The sequence below is a fragment of the Lipophrys pholis genome, assembly GCF_963383615.2.
Source record: "Lipophrys pholis genome assembly, chromosome: 11".
In the NCBI taxonomy this organism is placed as follows: Eukaryota; Metazoa; Chordata; class Actinopteri; order Blenniiformes; family Blenniidae; genus Lipophrys; species Lipophrys pholis.
In genome coordinates this window covers 21643975-21657643 of record NC_137631.1, presented here as the reverse complement: position 1 = coordinate 21657643, position 13669 = coordinate 21643975, and the positions used below count along the sequence as shown (strand labels likewise).

Genomic DNA, 13669 nt, shown 5'->3' with positions numbered 1-13669 from the left:
TGGCTGAAATGAGGTCATGTTATGTGTGAGGAGGAAGAAGAGGAGGAGGAGGAAGAAGAGGAGGAGGAAGAGGAGGAGGAAGAAGAGGTCTGCATCCGGATTCTTTTGTGGGGGAAATCCTTGATCAAACGAGCACACCCACTCAGTCATACTTACTGTCACAAGACAAGGGGGCGGAGTCAGACTGACAAAAGTCCTCAGCAGGTGAGAGTGATACCGGAAAACTCACCTGGATGTGGCTACTGGTTCTTTCACAATAAAAGCACATCTAAAAAAGGGTCAATGACTATGGAACGGTTCATTCGAATTCCCAAACTATTTTTATTCATTTCGTTTCACAATTTTTTTTCTTTTTCATAATTGTGGCTTATGAGTGGATATATATGTATGTCTAGATAAGTGTGTGTATATTGTATACAATATATAATTATTTAGAAGGGGTATATATATATATATATTCATTTCAGATTTTCAGTGTATATATTTTATTTCAACAATAAGTCATAAACATCACAATTAAAAAGAACGCTTTAAACGTTGCAACATGAGATGTTCCTCTACATGCAGCTCTTTTATAAAGCTCTTCCATTGGAAATCATTTCAGACTGGACAAGAAACATCTGTCACAAGAAGATATTTTACAGAAGGTATGCTGACGACTCCTGGATAATTCTCAATCACAAATGAACCGTGAACGTCAGTGAATAACATGCTGGACAAACATTATTGTCACATAATAGCGGTTGTTTGAAACGCGTTCAAATTCGTTCATCGTTTCAGTGCACCCTTTACTTTGAAAGCTGTGTGTGACAGACGGGGGTAGTTATTCCACCTTGACAGCTGCTTTGGGGCAAAGCCGTGTTGTCCAGGGAGGAAATTCGTTGATCGTCTGCAGGTGGTAAACAAAGACGGACAAGAGGGGCTTCGACAATAATGCAACACCATGGCTCTGTTGGAACTGTACACCGAGGTAACACTGAGTCTCGCTGTGTTTTCCATCAAATATGTTCAACTTTCAGCAGATTTGGAGTTTTGCAACTTTACAGAGACATATGGAAACTTTCCCACTGCTTTGACAAGTTATTACTTTGGTAATTTTAGATATAAATACTCCGCTATTTACTTTATTCGTGTCTTTAAAAGGTTATTCACGGTGATTTCATGGCTTTTTTTCAGAAATGTTGTATAGCAACAGTGAATTAATAAAATGAATGAAAATCTAACATTGACTGACAGTAATAGTTTTTTTTTAATATATATGCAAAGTTTGGCATTAATAAATAACATAGATATTGAACTGCTGTCGTTGTAATCATTTCCCTCAGTACAACAGAGTGTGGATACCAGATGCAGATCATGTGTGGAAGTCAGCAGAGATTATGAGAGACTTCCACTCAGGAGATAAGGTCCTGGAACTGCTCCTTGAAGATGGCTCTGTAAGCAAACTGTGACTCATAAAAAGAGTTGTGGGTTTATGATGGTGACAATCATCACCTGAACCATTCTTTTTGCAAAACACTTGTCTGGACAGGAACACTACTACCCCGTTGACCCCTCAAAACCACAACTCCCCCCTCTCCGAAACCCGGACATCTTGGTGGGGGAGAACGACCTCACAGCTCTCAGTTATCTTCATGAACCTGCGGTCCTGCACAATCTCAAAGTGCGATTTGTGGAGTCTCGGATCATCTACACCTACTGTGGTACAGTTGCAGGAAACTTTTCATTTCCGGATGATATATTGGTACTGAGGCGGGGGCTTTCAGCATGTTGAGCTTTTGACTGTTTCCTCATTTTCAGGCATTATACTCGTGGCTGTAAATCCCTATAAACAACTCCATATCTATGGAGATGCAATCATTAATGCCTATTCAGGCCAGAACATGGGAGACATGGATCCACATATATTTGCAGTGGCAGAGGAGGCTTACAAACAAATGGCCAGGTGAACAATAGTTCATTTACACAGGAAATAAAATGTTTTATATCAGTGTTATAGGCCTCTTTTCTTTTCTAGAAACCACAAGAACCAGTCCATCATCGTCAGTGGTGAATCTGGAGCTGGAAAAACAGTGTCTGCTCGATATGCGATGAGATACTTTGCTGTGGTGAGCAAATCTGGTAGTAAGACCCGGGTTGAGGACAAAGTTCTGGCATCAAATCCAGTAACAGAGGTATGATTTAATTCAGGATGTTTAAACCATGCAACTGGAAAAACATTGTTTTAGCACCATAAAAGGTTTCTGTGTCCAGCCGCCATATTTAACGTACAGAAAGTCACACAGGACATGTTTTTATCTCAGGCAATAGGGAATGCAAAGACCACCAGGAATGACAACAGCAGCCGATTTGGGAAATACACAGAGATCAGCTTTGACAAGAAGTACTGTATCACTGGAGCCAACATGAGGACCTACCTGCTGGAGAAATCCAGGGTCGTTTTTCAGGTAATGCACAATATGGAAAACCATGCTGTTGTAATTAGAATTTTTATTGCAACTATTATCTGACAATGATTTTATTTATTTTTTTCAGGCAGACAACGAGCGTAACTATCACATTTTCTACCAGATGTGTTCTTGTGCACATCTGCCAGAATTTAAGACGCTGAGACTGTGTGAGTGTTTGCATTGAGGGTTTCTTATGCAAATTTGATGCAGAGCTGAATCTTTTTGCGTAGTGTTTGTGTTCAATCAAATGTACAAACTTACAGCAAACTGTAAAGATATACATTGATGTATTGAGATGATGCTATTGTGAGCAGCCTCAGTAAAATGTTCTTCATCTGCAGTGAGTGCTGATGAGTTCAGGTACACTTGCATGGGTGGCAGCACGTCCATCGAAGGTGTAGATGACAAGAAGGACATGGAAGAGACTCAACGGACTTTCACTCTGTTGGGTAAAGAGTGCCTCAGCCGACTTTAACTCTCCTTACAAAAGAATGCACAAATAATTACATTTTCATCTTTAATTTCTTTTTCTTTTGCTTCTCCAGGACTTAAGGACAATTTCCAGTCAGATGTTTTTAAAGTCCTGGCAGCTATTCTGCATTTGGGGAATGTCGAGATCAGACATGTTGGAGATGAGAAGTCGTCGGTTCCTGTGAGTTTTCTGGATTTATCATTTTATTATTTTCTTAATATCGTGAAAATATCAGGAGCCACCGCTGAACCTTTCCGCAGTCGCTTATGCTTGCTCATGTTGAATTGTTGAGTGTTTCTCTGTAAAAAAAATGCTGAGAAATGACTGTGTTGCTTTTGGTTCTATAGGAATAAAGTTGAATTGAGCGGAATTAAAACTTTATTGATTTTAATTCATCAATCTCACCAGCATAGGCAAGAAAAGCAAATGAATAAACATGAATTACAACATTCATCCAACTTGAGTGATCAGTGCATGAACGTAATCAACATTCAAAGTAGTAAAGCACACAGAGACAAATACATGACATGTCCACTGCACAGCTCCCAAAGAAATGAAGGACCTAAGAGGATTTGTCTTATTTTGTGGTGCTGAAAAGAATTGTCAAACTGAGGCTGTTAGTGAATTTGAAGAAAAGGATGTGGTCCCTGTTTTAAACTATTTCCTGTACTTTGTGGACACCTGCCTCTCCCATATGATAAATCTACTTTCTGTACTCCAGTTATCTTGAAGCAGAGCTTCACAATAATGTAGAGATAGTTTTATATATATATATATATATATATATATATATATATACAGTGAGGCAAAAAAGTATTTAGTCAGCCACCGATTGTGCAAGTTCTCCCACTTAAAATGATGACAGAGGTCTGTAATTTTCATCATAGGTACACTTCAACTGTGAGAGACAGAATGTGAAAAAAAAATCCAGGAATTCACATTGTAGGAATTTTAAGGAATTTATTTGTAAATTATGGTGGAAAATAAGTATTTGGTCACTTCAAACAAGAAAGATCTCTGGCTCTCACAGACCTGTAACTTCTTCTTTAAGAAGCTCTTCTGTCCTCCACTCGTTACCTGTATTAATGGCTCCTGTTTGAACTCGTTATCTGTATAAAAGACACCTGTCCACAACCTCAAACAGTCAGACTCCAAACTCCACTATGGCCAAGACCAAAGAGCTGTCGAAGGACACCAGGAAAAGAATTGTAGACCTGCACCAGACTGGGAAGAGTGAATCTACAATAGGCAAGCAGCTTGGTGTGAAAAAATCAACTGTGGGAGCAATTATCAGAAAATGGAAGACATACAAGACCACTGATAATCTCCCTCGATCTGGGGCTCCACGCAAGATCTCATCCCGTGGGGTCAAAATGATCATGAGAACGGTGAGCAAAAATCCCAGAACCACACGGGGGGACCTGGTGAATGACCTGCAGAGAGCTGGGACCAAAGTAACAAAGGTTACCATCAGTAACACACTACGCCGACAGGGAATCAAATCCTGCAGTGCCAGACGTGTCCCCCTGCTTAAGCCAGTGCATGTCCAGGCTCGTCTGAAGTTTGCCATGGAGCACATGGATGATACAGCAGAGGATTGGGAGAATGTCATGTGGTCAGATGAAACCAAAATAGAACTTTTTGGTATAAACACAACTCGTCGTGTTTGGAGGAAGAAGAATACTGAGTTGCATCCCAAGAACACCATACCTACTGTGAAGCATGGGGGTGGAAACATCATGCTTTGGGGCTGTTTTTCTGCTAAGGGGACAGGACGACTGATCCGTGTTAAGGAAAGAATGAATGGGGCCATGTATCGTGAGATTTTGAGCCAAAACCTCCTTCCATCAGTGAGAGCTTTGAAGATGAAACGTGGCTGGGTCTTCCAGCATGACAATGATCCCAAACACACCGCCCGGGCAACGAAGGAGTGGCTCCGTAAGAAGCATTTGAAAGTCCTGGAGTGGCCTAGCCAGTCTCCAGACCTCAACCCCATAGAAAATCTGTGGAGGGAGTTGAAAGTCCGTGTTGCTCGGCGACAGCCCCAAAACATCACTGCTCTCGAGAAGATCTGCCTGGAGGAATGGGCCAAAATACCAGCTACTGTGTGTGCAAACCTGGTAAAGACCTATAGTAATCGTTTGACCTCTGTTATTGCCAACAAAGGTTATATTCCAAAGTATTGAGTTGAATTTTTGTTATTGACCAAATACTTATTTTCCACCATAATTTACAAATAAATTCCTTAAAATTCCTACAATGTGAATTCCTGGATTTTTTTTTCACATTCTGTCTTTCACAGTTGAAGTGTACCTATGATGAAAATTACAGACCTCTGTCATCATTTTAAGTGGGAGAACTTGCACAATCGGTGGCTGACTAAATACTTTTTTGCCCCACTGTATATATATATATATATATATATATATATATAAAAGGTCAAGACTAAAGATCCTAACACATGTTTTAAGAGTCCTGGTACCGGTAAATGTGCTTTCAGTAGGTAGCTACAACACTAATGGAAAAAGTATGCGACAGATCTGCAAACATTAACCAAGTTAAATATAAAACTAGGATTTGTTTATCTTTCAGCCAAACGATCCTCACCTGGCGGTCTTCTGTGAGCTGCTTGGTGTGAATGCAGACGAGTTGGTCCGCTGGTTGAGCCATCGGAGGATCGTTCTGGTGGCTGAGACCGTTGTGAAGCCGCTGCCCAGAAAGAGGGCGCTAAACGCCAGAGACGCTCTCGCCAAGCAGATCTATGCTCATCTGTTTGACTGCATCATAAACAGGATCAACACGGCGCTACAGGCTCCAGGAAAGCAGCATGCGTTCATAGGAGTTCTGGATATTTACGGGTAATACAAGTCGGAATCATTTGTTTTCCTTGGCTGTTGGAGTAAACAAAAATACCTAAAAAATGCATCTTTTCCTTGCTTCAAACGTTTTGCTTGTTGTCCTCAGCTTTGAGACGTTCAACATCAACAGCTTTGAACAGTTTTGTATCAACTATGCGAACGAAAAACTTCAGCAGCAGTTTAACTTGGTAAGAAACTCTACTGTCTGAATTCACTGCGTGTCGCTGAGCATCAGCTCAGACCGACTCTCCTCCCTTTCTGACTTTCAGCACGTGTTCAAACTTGAGCAAGAGGAGTACATGAAAGAGGACATCCCGTGGACGCTGATAGATTTCTATGACAATCAGCCGGTCATCGACCTGATTGAAGCAAAGATGGGGATCCTTGATTTACTTGATGAAGAATGTTTAGTAAGTTTGATCGTTGGAATTTGGGCTATATTTGCTTAATTAATTCATTTATTTTTTACAAACTTCTTATGATTTTTTCAGATTTATTTGTGTTTTTTTTTACTTCACAGTTCCCTCAAGGTACTGATCACAGCTGGCTGCAGAAGCTGCACAACTACTTGCATGGGAACCCTCTGTACGAGAAGCCCAGGTTATCAAGCGAGGCATTTGTGATTCAGCACTTTGCGGACAAGGTGAAGTCCACTCAAAGCAATACAAAGAATCTCACATTTTCTATCACTCACACTGGAATAAATCCTGCTGTGGCGAACTATAGTACAGTGCAAAGTTTTCAGGCTGGTTTGAAGAAGCATTATTTCACTCCAGCCAAAAACGTCAGCACTTCAGCATTGCATTTATGTTACCAGGACTATGAGTTTTGGCTCTTTCCCTTGGCAGGTGGAGTATCAGTGCAGAGGGTTTTTGGAGAAAAACCGGGATGCTCTTTATGAGGAGTTGGTGGACACGATGAGAGTCAGTCAGGTAATCAGTGTTTTACTAACAAAAACTGAATATATTTCATGTAAAACATTTTATATGCCTAATGTGTTCGACTTGTGACTATTCTCAGTTCACTTTTCTGGCCAACTTTTTCCAAGAGGAGGAGCAAAACACGGTGAACAATAAGGGTGTCAAAGTCAGGCCTGCCAGGCCTTCATTGAAACCGACCAATAAACAGCTCAGAGCCTCCGTTGGAAATAAAGTGAGCATTCTGACTTTCTCTACTCACTCTGGAGTGTGTTCTCCATAAAATTTCCATAATTGCCTGAATTCATCCATGTGTCAGAAGTTAGTAGAGTATTATGTCTCCTGTCTTTTAAATTTTTTTTGAATGAACATTGTGGTTCCATGTAGTTTCGCAGCTCTCTCTCCTTACTGATGGAAACACTGAACGCCACCACGCCTCACTATGTGCGTTGCATTAAGCCCAACGATGACAAGCTCCCATTTGAGTGAGTTCAAATGTATTTGGATTCAAAAAAAGTTACTCGTTCTATTTAATAGCACTTGACAGTATTTCGCTTTTTGCTTAATTGTGTTTTCAGGTACGACTCCGGGAGAGTAGTGCAGCAGTTGCGAGCCTGTGGAGTCCTTGAAACCATCCGGATCAGTGCACAGAGCTATCCCTCCAGGTGATCTTCTAGAAATATACGCATGCACACATAATTTCCCAACTTGAAGAATTCCCACGAGATATTTGTTAACATGGCTGTTATTTGCAGGTGGACGTACATTGAGTTTTACAGCCGATACAGTATTCTTATGACGCATGTGGAGGCAGACCTCAGGGACAAGAAACAGACATGCAAGACTGTGCTTCAGAGGTTAATTCAGGTCAGCTGAATTTTACCGGCATCCCCAAATATAAGCAGTACTTTGCGTGTTTATGCCTTTGTCTTCATGGCTCGGCTCTCCAGGACTCCAACCAGTACAAGTTTGGCCGGACAAAAATCTTCTTCCGAGCTGGTCAGGTAGCTTATCTGGAGAAGCTGCGTCTGGACCGACTCCGGGGAGCCTGCGTAACTATCCAGAAACACGTGCGAGGTTGGAGCCAGAGGAGGAAGTTTCTGGCCATGAAAGCAGCAGCAATCATCCTGCAACAGTACATCCGTGGACAGAGGACAGTTCGGTGAGTGTTCTGGGCCTGCATCCTCAACTGAATCCGTTAACGTGTTAAATTGCTTGTTTTGTTTTGTGAATCTCCAGTAAAACAGTGAGCGCCCAAACACTGAAACAGGGCTGGGCATCACTCGTGATCCAGAGACACTGGAGAGGCTACCGCACGAGGCAGATCTACCAAGTCGTCCGTCTGGCCTCCATTACTATCCAATCCTTCACACGAGGCTGGTTAGCCCGTAAACGGTACAAGAAGGTCTGTGATTGAAGATGTATTAATCCATCGTTTGGAGGATTTATTGGACCGGAATATTAATGAAAAGATTACGTGTAACCAGATGATGTTTGCACTTTGTGCAAACATGTCTTTGTTACTCAACAGATGATGAAAGAGCACAAAGCGTTGGTTATACAAAAGTATGCCCGGGCATGGCTGGCACGACGGCGCTTTCAAACTATGCGCCGGCTGGTGCTAAATGTTCAGCTCTCCTTCAGGGTGCAGCAGCTCAGAAAGAAGATAGAAGAGCAGGTAACGATGCACGCAACGTGTCTCAGATTCTGAACTTTGTTGAAAACAACTAAACTGAGTCCGCTGTTTCTGAACAGAACAAAGAGAACCGTGGATTGATGGAAAGACTGACGAGCTTGGCCAACTCCCATTCTCAAACTGTGGACAAACTTCAGGTGATGGAGGCCCAGCTGGAAAAATCTACCAACCAGAGGGCGTCTTTGGAGGCAAGAGAGAAGAAAGCAAAAGAAGATACTGGTCTGGTCAGTATTGAAGCTTAAGTCAAGAATTTGATGAGTCGTTTGTTTTGCTTAAGTGCTTTTTAAACATTTTTATTTCCACTTAAATATATTCACTCTCAGACAATTGCAGAGCTTCAAAAGAAAATAGATGCTGTAAACCTTGAAAAGCAGAACATGGACACACAGTTTAAAGCGTCCGCCCGGGACACAAAAGGTAACACGAATCTTCATTTTGCTTTACTGTTTACTACTTTATTTACTGCACTGTCTGCACACTAATATATCTTTGGATGCATTTACAATATTACAGAGGGCTTTGATCAAATTAAAAGGAGTCTTCTGGAAGAAAAAGAAAATGAAGCAAGGCTTAGAAAGTAAGTACTTAAAAAGTGTAACTTATTATTTGAATCATAAAAGAAATTATTTAAAAAAAAATTGTAAATCTTTCACACTATCGTCAGTTGGTTGATGAGCTGTTTCTCGGCAGGATTGCAGAAAACAACATTGATATTCAGAGAGAGGACCACGAGAACGAGGTGGCAACTCTCAAAGAGGAGATAAAAAGATTGAAAGAAGAGAAGGCCACTCTGCAGGGAAAGCTAGAGGAGGGGGAGCAGTTAAACTCTGACCTGCAGGAGCAGAACGTGCAGCTCACCAAACACGTCAAGGTCATTCCCGAGCTGCGCAGAGATCTGAGCAACCTGGAAAATCAGAGGAATACCCTGGACCGGAAGATCAAGCAACAGACGGAGCAGGCGAAATGTACAAAGTGCAAACTACTAAAATGGCAGTTGTAAAAAATGAGTGTTATACAAGTGAAAGATTTTTCTCACAGTTTCTGAACATTTTCTCCAGCTAAGATGGTGGAGCTTGTGACACGGCTTCTCGGCGGCGTTGTTGAAAAGGAGGTTCTTTTGGGGTAAACCAACTATAATATGTGTCATTTCTTTATCACTACGCTTTTTTTGGGGGGTAATCTCAAGCATTCTTTCTTTAAAGGCTGACTCAAGATGACTCTGACAAGATGGATGAACCTGAAGACCTGCTGACGGCTTTCGAAGGCCTGCAGAAAGCCGCCAGGTCTGCGCGCTCGCTGCCTCAGAGCGGTCTGAATTTGAGGCAAGCCTACGTACGCCAAAATCCGTTTTCTATTGTGTGTTGGCAGGATTCTGGAAAGCAACCAGAAGGAACGGAAGGAAAGCCATGAGTTGCAGGTGGAGGGTTTGAAACTGAAAGCTGACCACCTCCAAAACGAGAACAGCAAGCTGCAAAACCTCTTCCAGGAGAAAAGTAACGTCAATGAAAGTATTCGACTGGAAGTGGCGAGGCTCAGTAGTGAAAACTCAGTATGTTGTTGCAATGTTCACATGCTAGTTAATACACATGACATTTACAACATAATATAAAGATATTTGCTTTAATGTGACTCTCAGGTCATCCCGGAGCTGAAACTTCAGGTTTCAGAGTTGCAGAGACAAAAGCAAGAGCTTGAGAGCAACATAGAGCAACAGGAGAGAGAGATAACAGGTACCTCTGCCTTTCCCCATCAGGAAGTTGCTATGCAGATTAGCATTACAACTGGTCTTTTGTTTTGGTCATCTGACAGAAAACAACAAGGAGATCACCACCACTCTTCAGAGCAGAATCGCAGAAGAGAGCACACAACGCAGGTACATCACAGTGGAGACGGTCTCCTGATTGAAGGAGAGCTGCTCATTTATGAATCATTGGGATTTGTGATGTCTTTTAGACTCCTTGAGGGGAAAGCTGAAGTTCTCGAGGAGTCTAACAGGGAGCTTGAAGGCCAAATGAAGGAGCTGGAGGAGGAGATTGACCACTTGAAGAGACAGCAGCTGATGGAGATTGAAATCAAGAGGAAACTCAGACAGGAGGCGTCGCAGTTAACTGCTGAGAATATGGTGCGTGCGTGGGCGTGGGCGTGCGTGTGTACGTGTGCGCGTGTGTGTGCGCGTTTGTGTGCGCGTGTGTGTGTGCGCGTGTGTGTGTGCGCGTGTGTGTGTGCGCGTGTGTGTGTGCGCGTGTGTGTGTGCGCGTGTGTGTGTGTGTGTGTGTGTGTGTGTGTATAATGCTCGGATTGTGTTTTGTTTCTCTCCTATTTCAACTCTCTTATTTCAAAAATGGCAGGACTTTGAGGAGCTGCTTGACCAGAAAAACAGATTGATAAAGAAACTCCAGAATCAAATAAAGAGCATTGAAGCCTCACACAAAGGTAAAGTCATGGCCACACGTCATACGTTTTTGATTTTTGTGTTTTCAGCCTATTTCTCACTTTCTTTTCCTTCTTTCACAGTGAAACAGACATCTGTCCTTCCAAAGGATTACCTGGGAATGTTAGAGTACAAGAAAGAGGATGAACCCCGGCTAATCCAAAACATCATTCTGGGTATCGGTCCTTTTTACTTTGTCATAAAGCCATATCAAAACCATTTATTTCCACTCTCGATGCCCTTTTTCCCCACAACTTTTATGAGCAGTGAAGACATGTAATAGAAATGGTTGAAAACAAAAAAGTTAAACATAAAGTTATCTTCCCCAAATCCAGCTTTTCTTTGATTTCCACCCATTTGAGTATTAGTTAATATGAGCTGCATTCAATCAGTGTGAGCTGGACTGGCTCCGCCCACACATGCCCATCTTGGGAAGAGGAAGAAGTACTTCCTCTCGTGGTGCCATGTGCCAGAGCAGAGCTGCCTAATTGTGGGAGGGTAAAACGGCCTACCTTGATTGGGATTGGCTAAACCCCCTGATGACGCTATATATAGGGTTAGGGTTCCTGGTATTGGGATCTTTATTACTGTTGGAAAACTATTAGAAAGTGAATTTTGCATAATATCACCCCTTTAATTTTCCCTCAGATTTGAAGCCCAAAGGCGTTGTGGTCAGCATGATCCCAAACCTGCCATCTTACCTGCTCTTCATGTGTGTTCGTCATGCTGACTACCTGAACGACGAGGTCAAGCTCAAATCTCTTATGAATGCCGTCATTGGTGGCATCAAGAAGGTCATTATGGTGAGGTTTACTTTTCACCTGTGAGCCATAAATGTTTACTATACTGTGTTGAATGAGCAGTGTATACAGAATAAGGATTATGTTTGCAGCAGCTTGACTATAATTAGTAATCTGACTTTGAAATGTTTTTGATGTGAGCATGCGTTTCTGTTTCAGAGTTACGTCAAAGAGTTTGAGCTGCTGTCCTTCTGGCTCTCCAACACCTACCAGCTGATCAACTGCCTGAAGCAATACAGTGGAGAGGAAGTATGAATTCTCTGCATTTGTGGCTTCATCATCTCTTGGTTTATGTTTGTGGATGGTTTCATGGACAGGCATCAGGTCTGGGGGGGGGGGGGGGGTTGTGCAATTGTTGACCCTCCTCAGTTAAATGTGGGGGTGTAAAACCATCCAATATTTTGACACCCAATCTAGTTTGAGTTGTAACAATACAAGTATAAAGCAGCAATGCTTGATCCTGATTAAGTATGTTTTTATTTAATAATTTTTTTATTTGAACGTTTGTTTGTGTAAGGACAAGTATGTAGCATGAGTCAATGCCACACACCACAGCATTTCTAGGAATAAAAAAATACAGAACGACACAACATACAATCTTACATTGTTAACCACTTGGCATTTATAAACATATATTATCTTTTAAAATTAAAAGGTTGACCTGAAGTTGGTGAGCAGACATATTGTTGACATGTATTTGTTTTTTTTTCTGTTCTTACCAGGAGTTTCTGAAGCAAAGTACTCCTCGACAGAAGAAGAACTGCTTGCAGAACTTCGATTTGTCCGAATACAGGCAGATTCTTAGCGATTTGGCCATCCACATCTACCATCAGTTCATCTCAGTCATGGAGAAGGCTCTTGCTCCTGCTATTGGTATTTGAGAACATAGGTCCTTATAAGAAGCAGGTATAGCTCTGAACTCACTTGTCATAAACTTTAAAAGTGCTTTGTTCGTTCTGTTGACAGTGCCTGGTATGTTGGAGCACGAGAGCTTGCAGGGGATTTCCAGCATGAAGCCGACAGGTTTCAGGAAGCGATCCAACAGCATATACGAGGACACGGAGACCTACACCATCTCCTCCATCCTCCAGCAGCTCACGGGCTTTTACTCCACCATGACCCACCACAGCATGGACCAGGGCCTCGTGAAACAAGCTGTCAAACAGCTGTTCTTCCTCGTGGGCGCAGCCACCCTCAACAACATCATGCTTCGCAAAGACATGTGTTCCTGCAGGAAGGGAATGCAGATCAGGTCTGTATGGTGGTGAATCAGAAAAGATATCATTTGGTTTTATGGAAATTCTGTGTCTTATTTAAAAAAAAAACATTTTTTTAGATGTAACATCAGTTACCTGGAAGAATGGCTGAAGGAAAAGGAGCTGCAGAGCTCGAATGCTATGGATACTCTGAAGCCTCTGGCTCAGGCTGCCTGGCTGCTGCAAGTCAACAAGTCCACTGATGAAGACGCCAAGGAGATCGTTGAAAAGTGCATCGAACTCCACCCTGTTCAGGTCTTTTATTTCATTCAGACATCTAACATGTTTATGATATGACTAATCGATGTCCCTTTATAACAACTTACATTTAAATTTGCAGATCATCAAGATTTTGAATTCATACACGCCCATCGATGACTTTGAGAAAAGGGTTTCCTCTTCGTTTGTCCGTAAAGTTCAGGTGAGCACCACATGTTCAAGTTCACAAACCTCTTCTTATTGGATTTTCCCTTTTCTTCCATATGTTAACCGGGTTTTTGTCGCAGTCACTACTACAAGACCACGAAGGCTCCACGCAGCTGATGCTGGACACAGATTATCGTTTCCAGGTCATGTTTCCTTTCCGCTCGTCGTCGCAGGCTCTGGAGCTGCTGCAGGTCCCAAACAGCCTTCATCTGGACTTCCTCACCAGGATCTGACACGGCCAGCTTCCACCCCTCCATCCACCGTGACTGATTTAAAGCACAGCAAAACCTTTTGGCTGCATTGCATAGTAGCTTGAAATATGTGAACGTGTTCTGTAAACCATATGCTGCAAGAGTTTAAAGC

The 13669-nt window shown here is 42.2% G+C and overlaps 1 protein-coding gene across 1 annotated transcript; it reads left to right on the top strand.

The window, feature by feature from the left end:
* The first annotated feature begins 847 nt into the window (after positions 1-847).
* myo5c (myosin VC) lies at positions 848-13630 on the top strand. The gene is made up of 40 exons (XM_080474813.1): positions 848-970; positions 1326-1436; positions 1532-1703; positions 1801-1945; positions 2018-2174; positions 2304-2447; positions 2536-2617; positions 2792-2899; positions 2996-3102; positions 5515-5780; positions 5887-5968; positions 6050-6190; positions 6301-6423; positions 6629-6712; positions 6801-6932; positions 7085-7182; positions 7276-7362; positions 7453-7564; positions 7648-7859; positions 7937-8102; positions 8229-8375; positions 8453-8617; positions 8717-8810; positions 8907-8970; positions 9084-9358; positions 9452-9515; positions 9596-9676; positions 9762-9942; positions 10030-10123; positions 10203-10266; positions 10347-10515; positions 10742-10826; positions 10908-11000; positions 11473-11627; positions 11784-11873; positions 12347-12497; positions 12591-12876; positions 12961-13135; positions 13221-13301; positions 13387-13630. The coding sequence occupies exons 1-40, from the start codon at positions 944-946 to the stop codon at positions 13537-13539; spliced, it is 5223 nt and encodes a 1740-aa protein (XP_080330939.1). The 5' UTR covers positions 848-943; the 3' UTR covers positions 13540-13630.
* Positions 13631-13669: the final 39 nt, after the last annotated feature.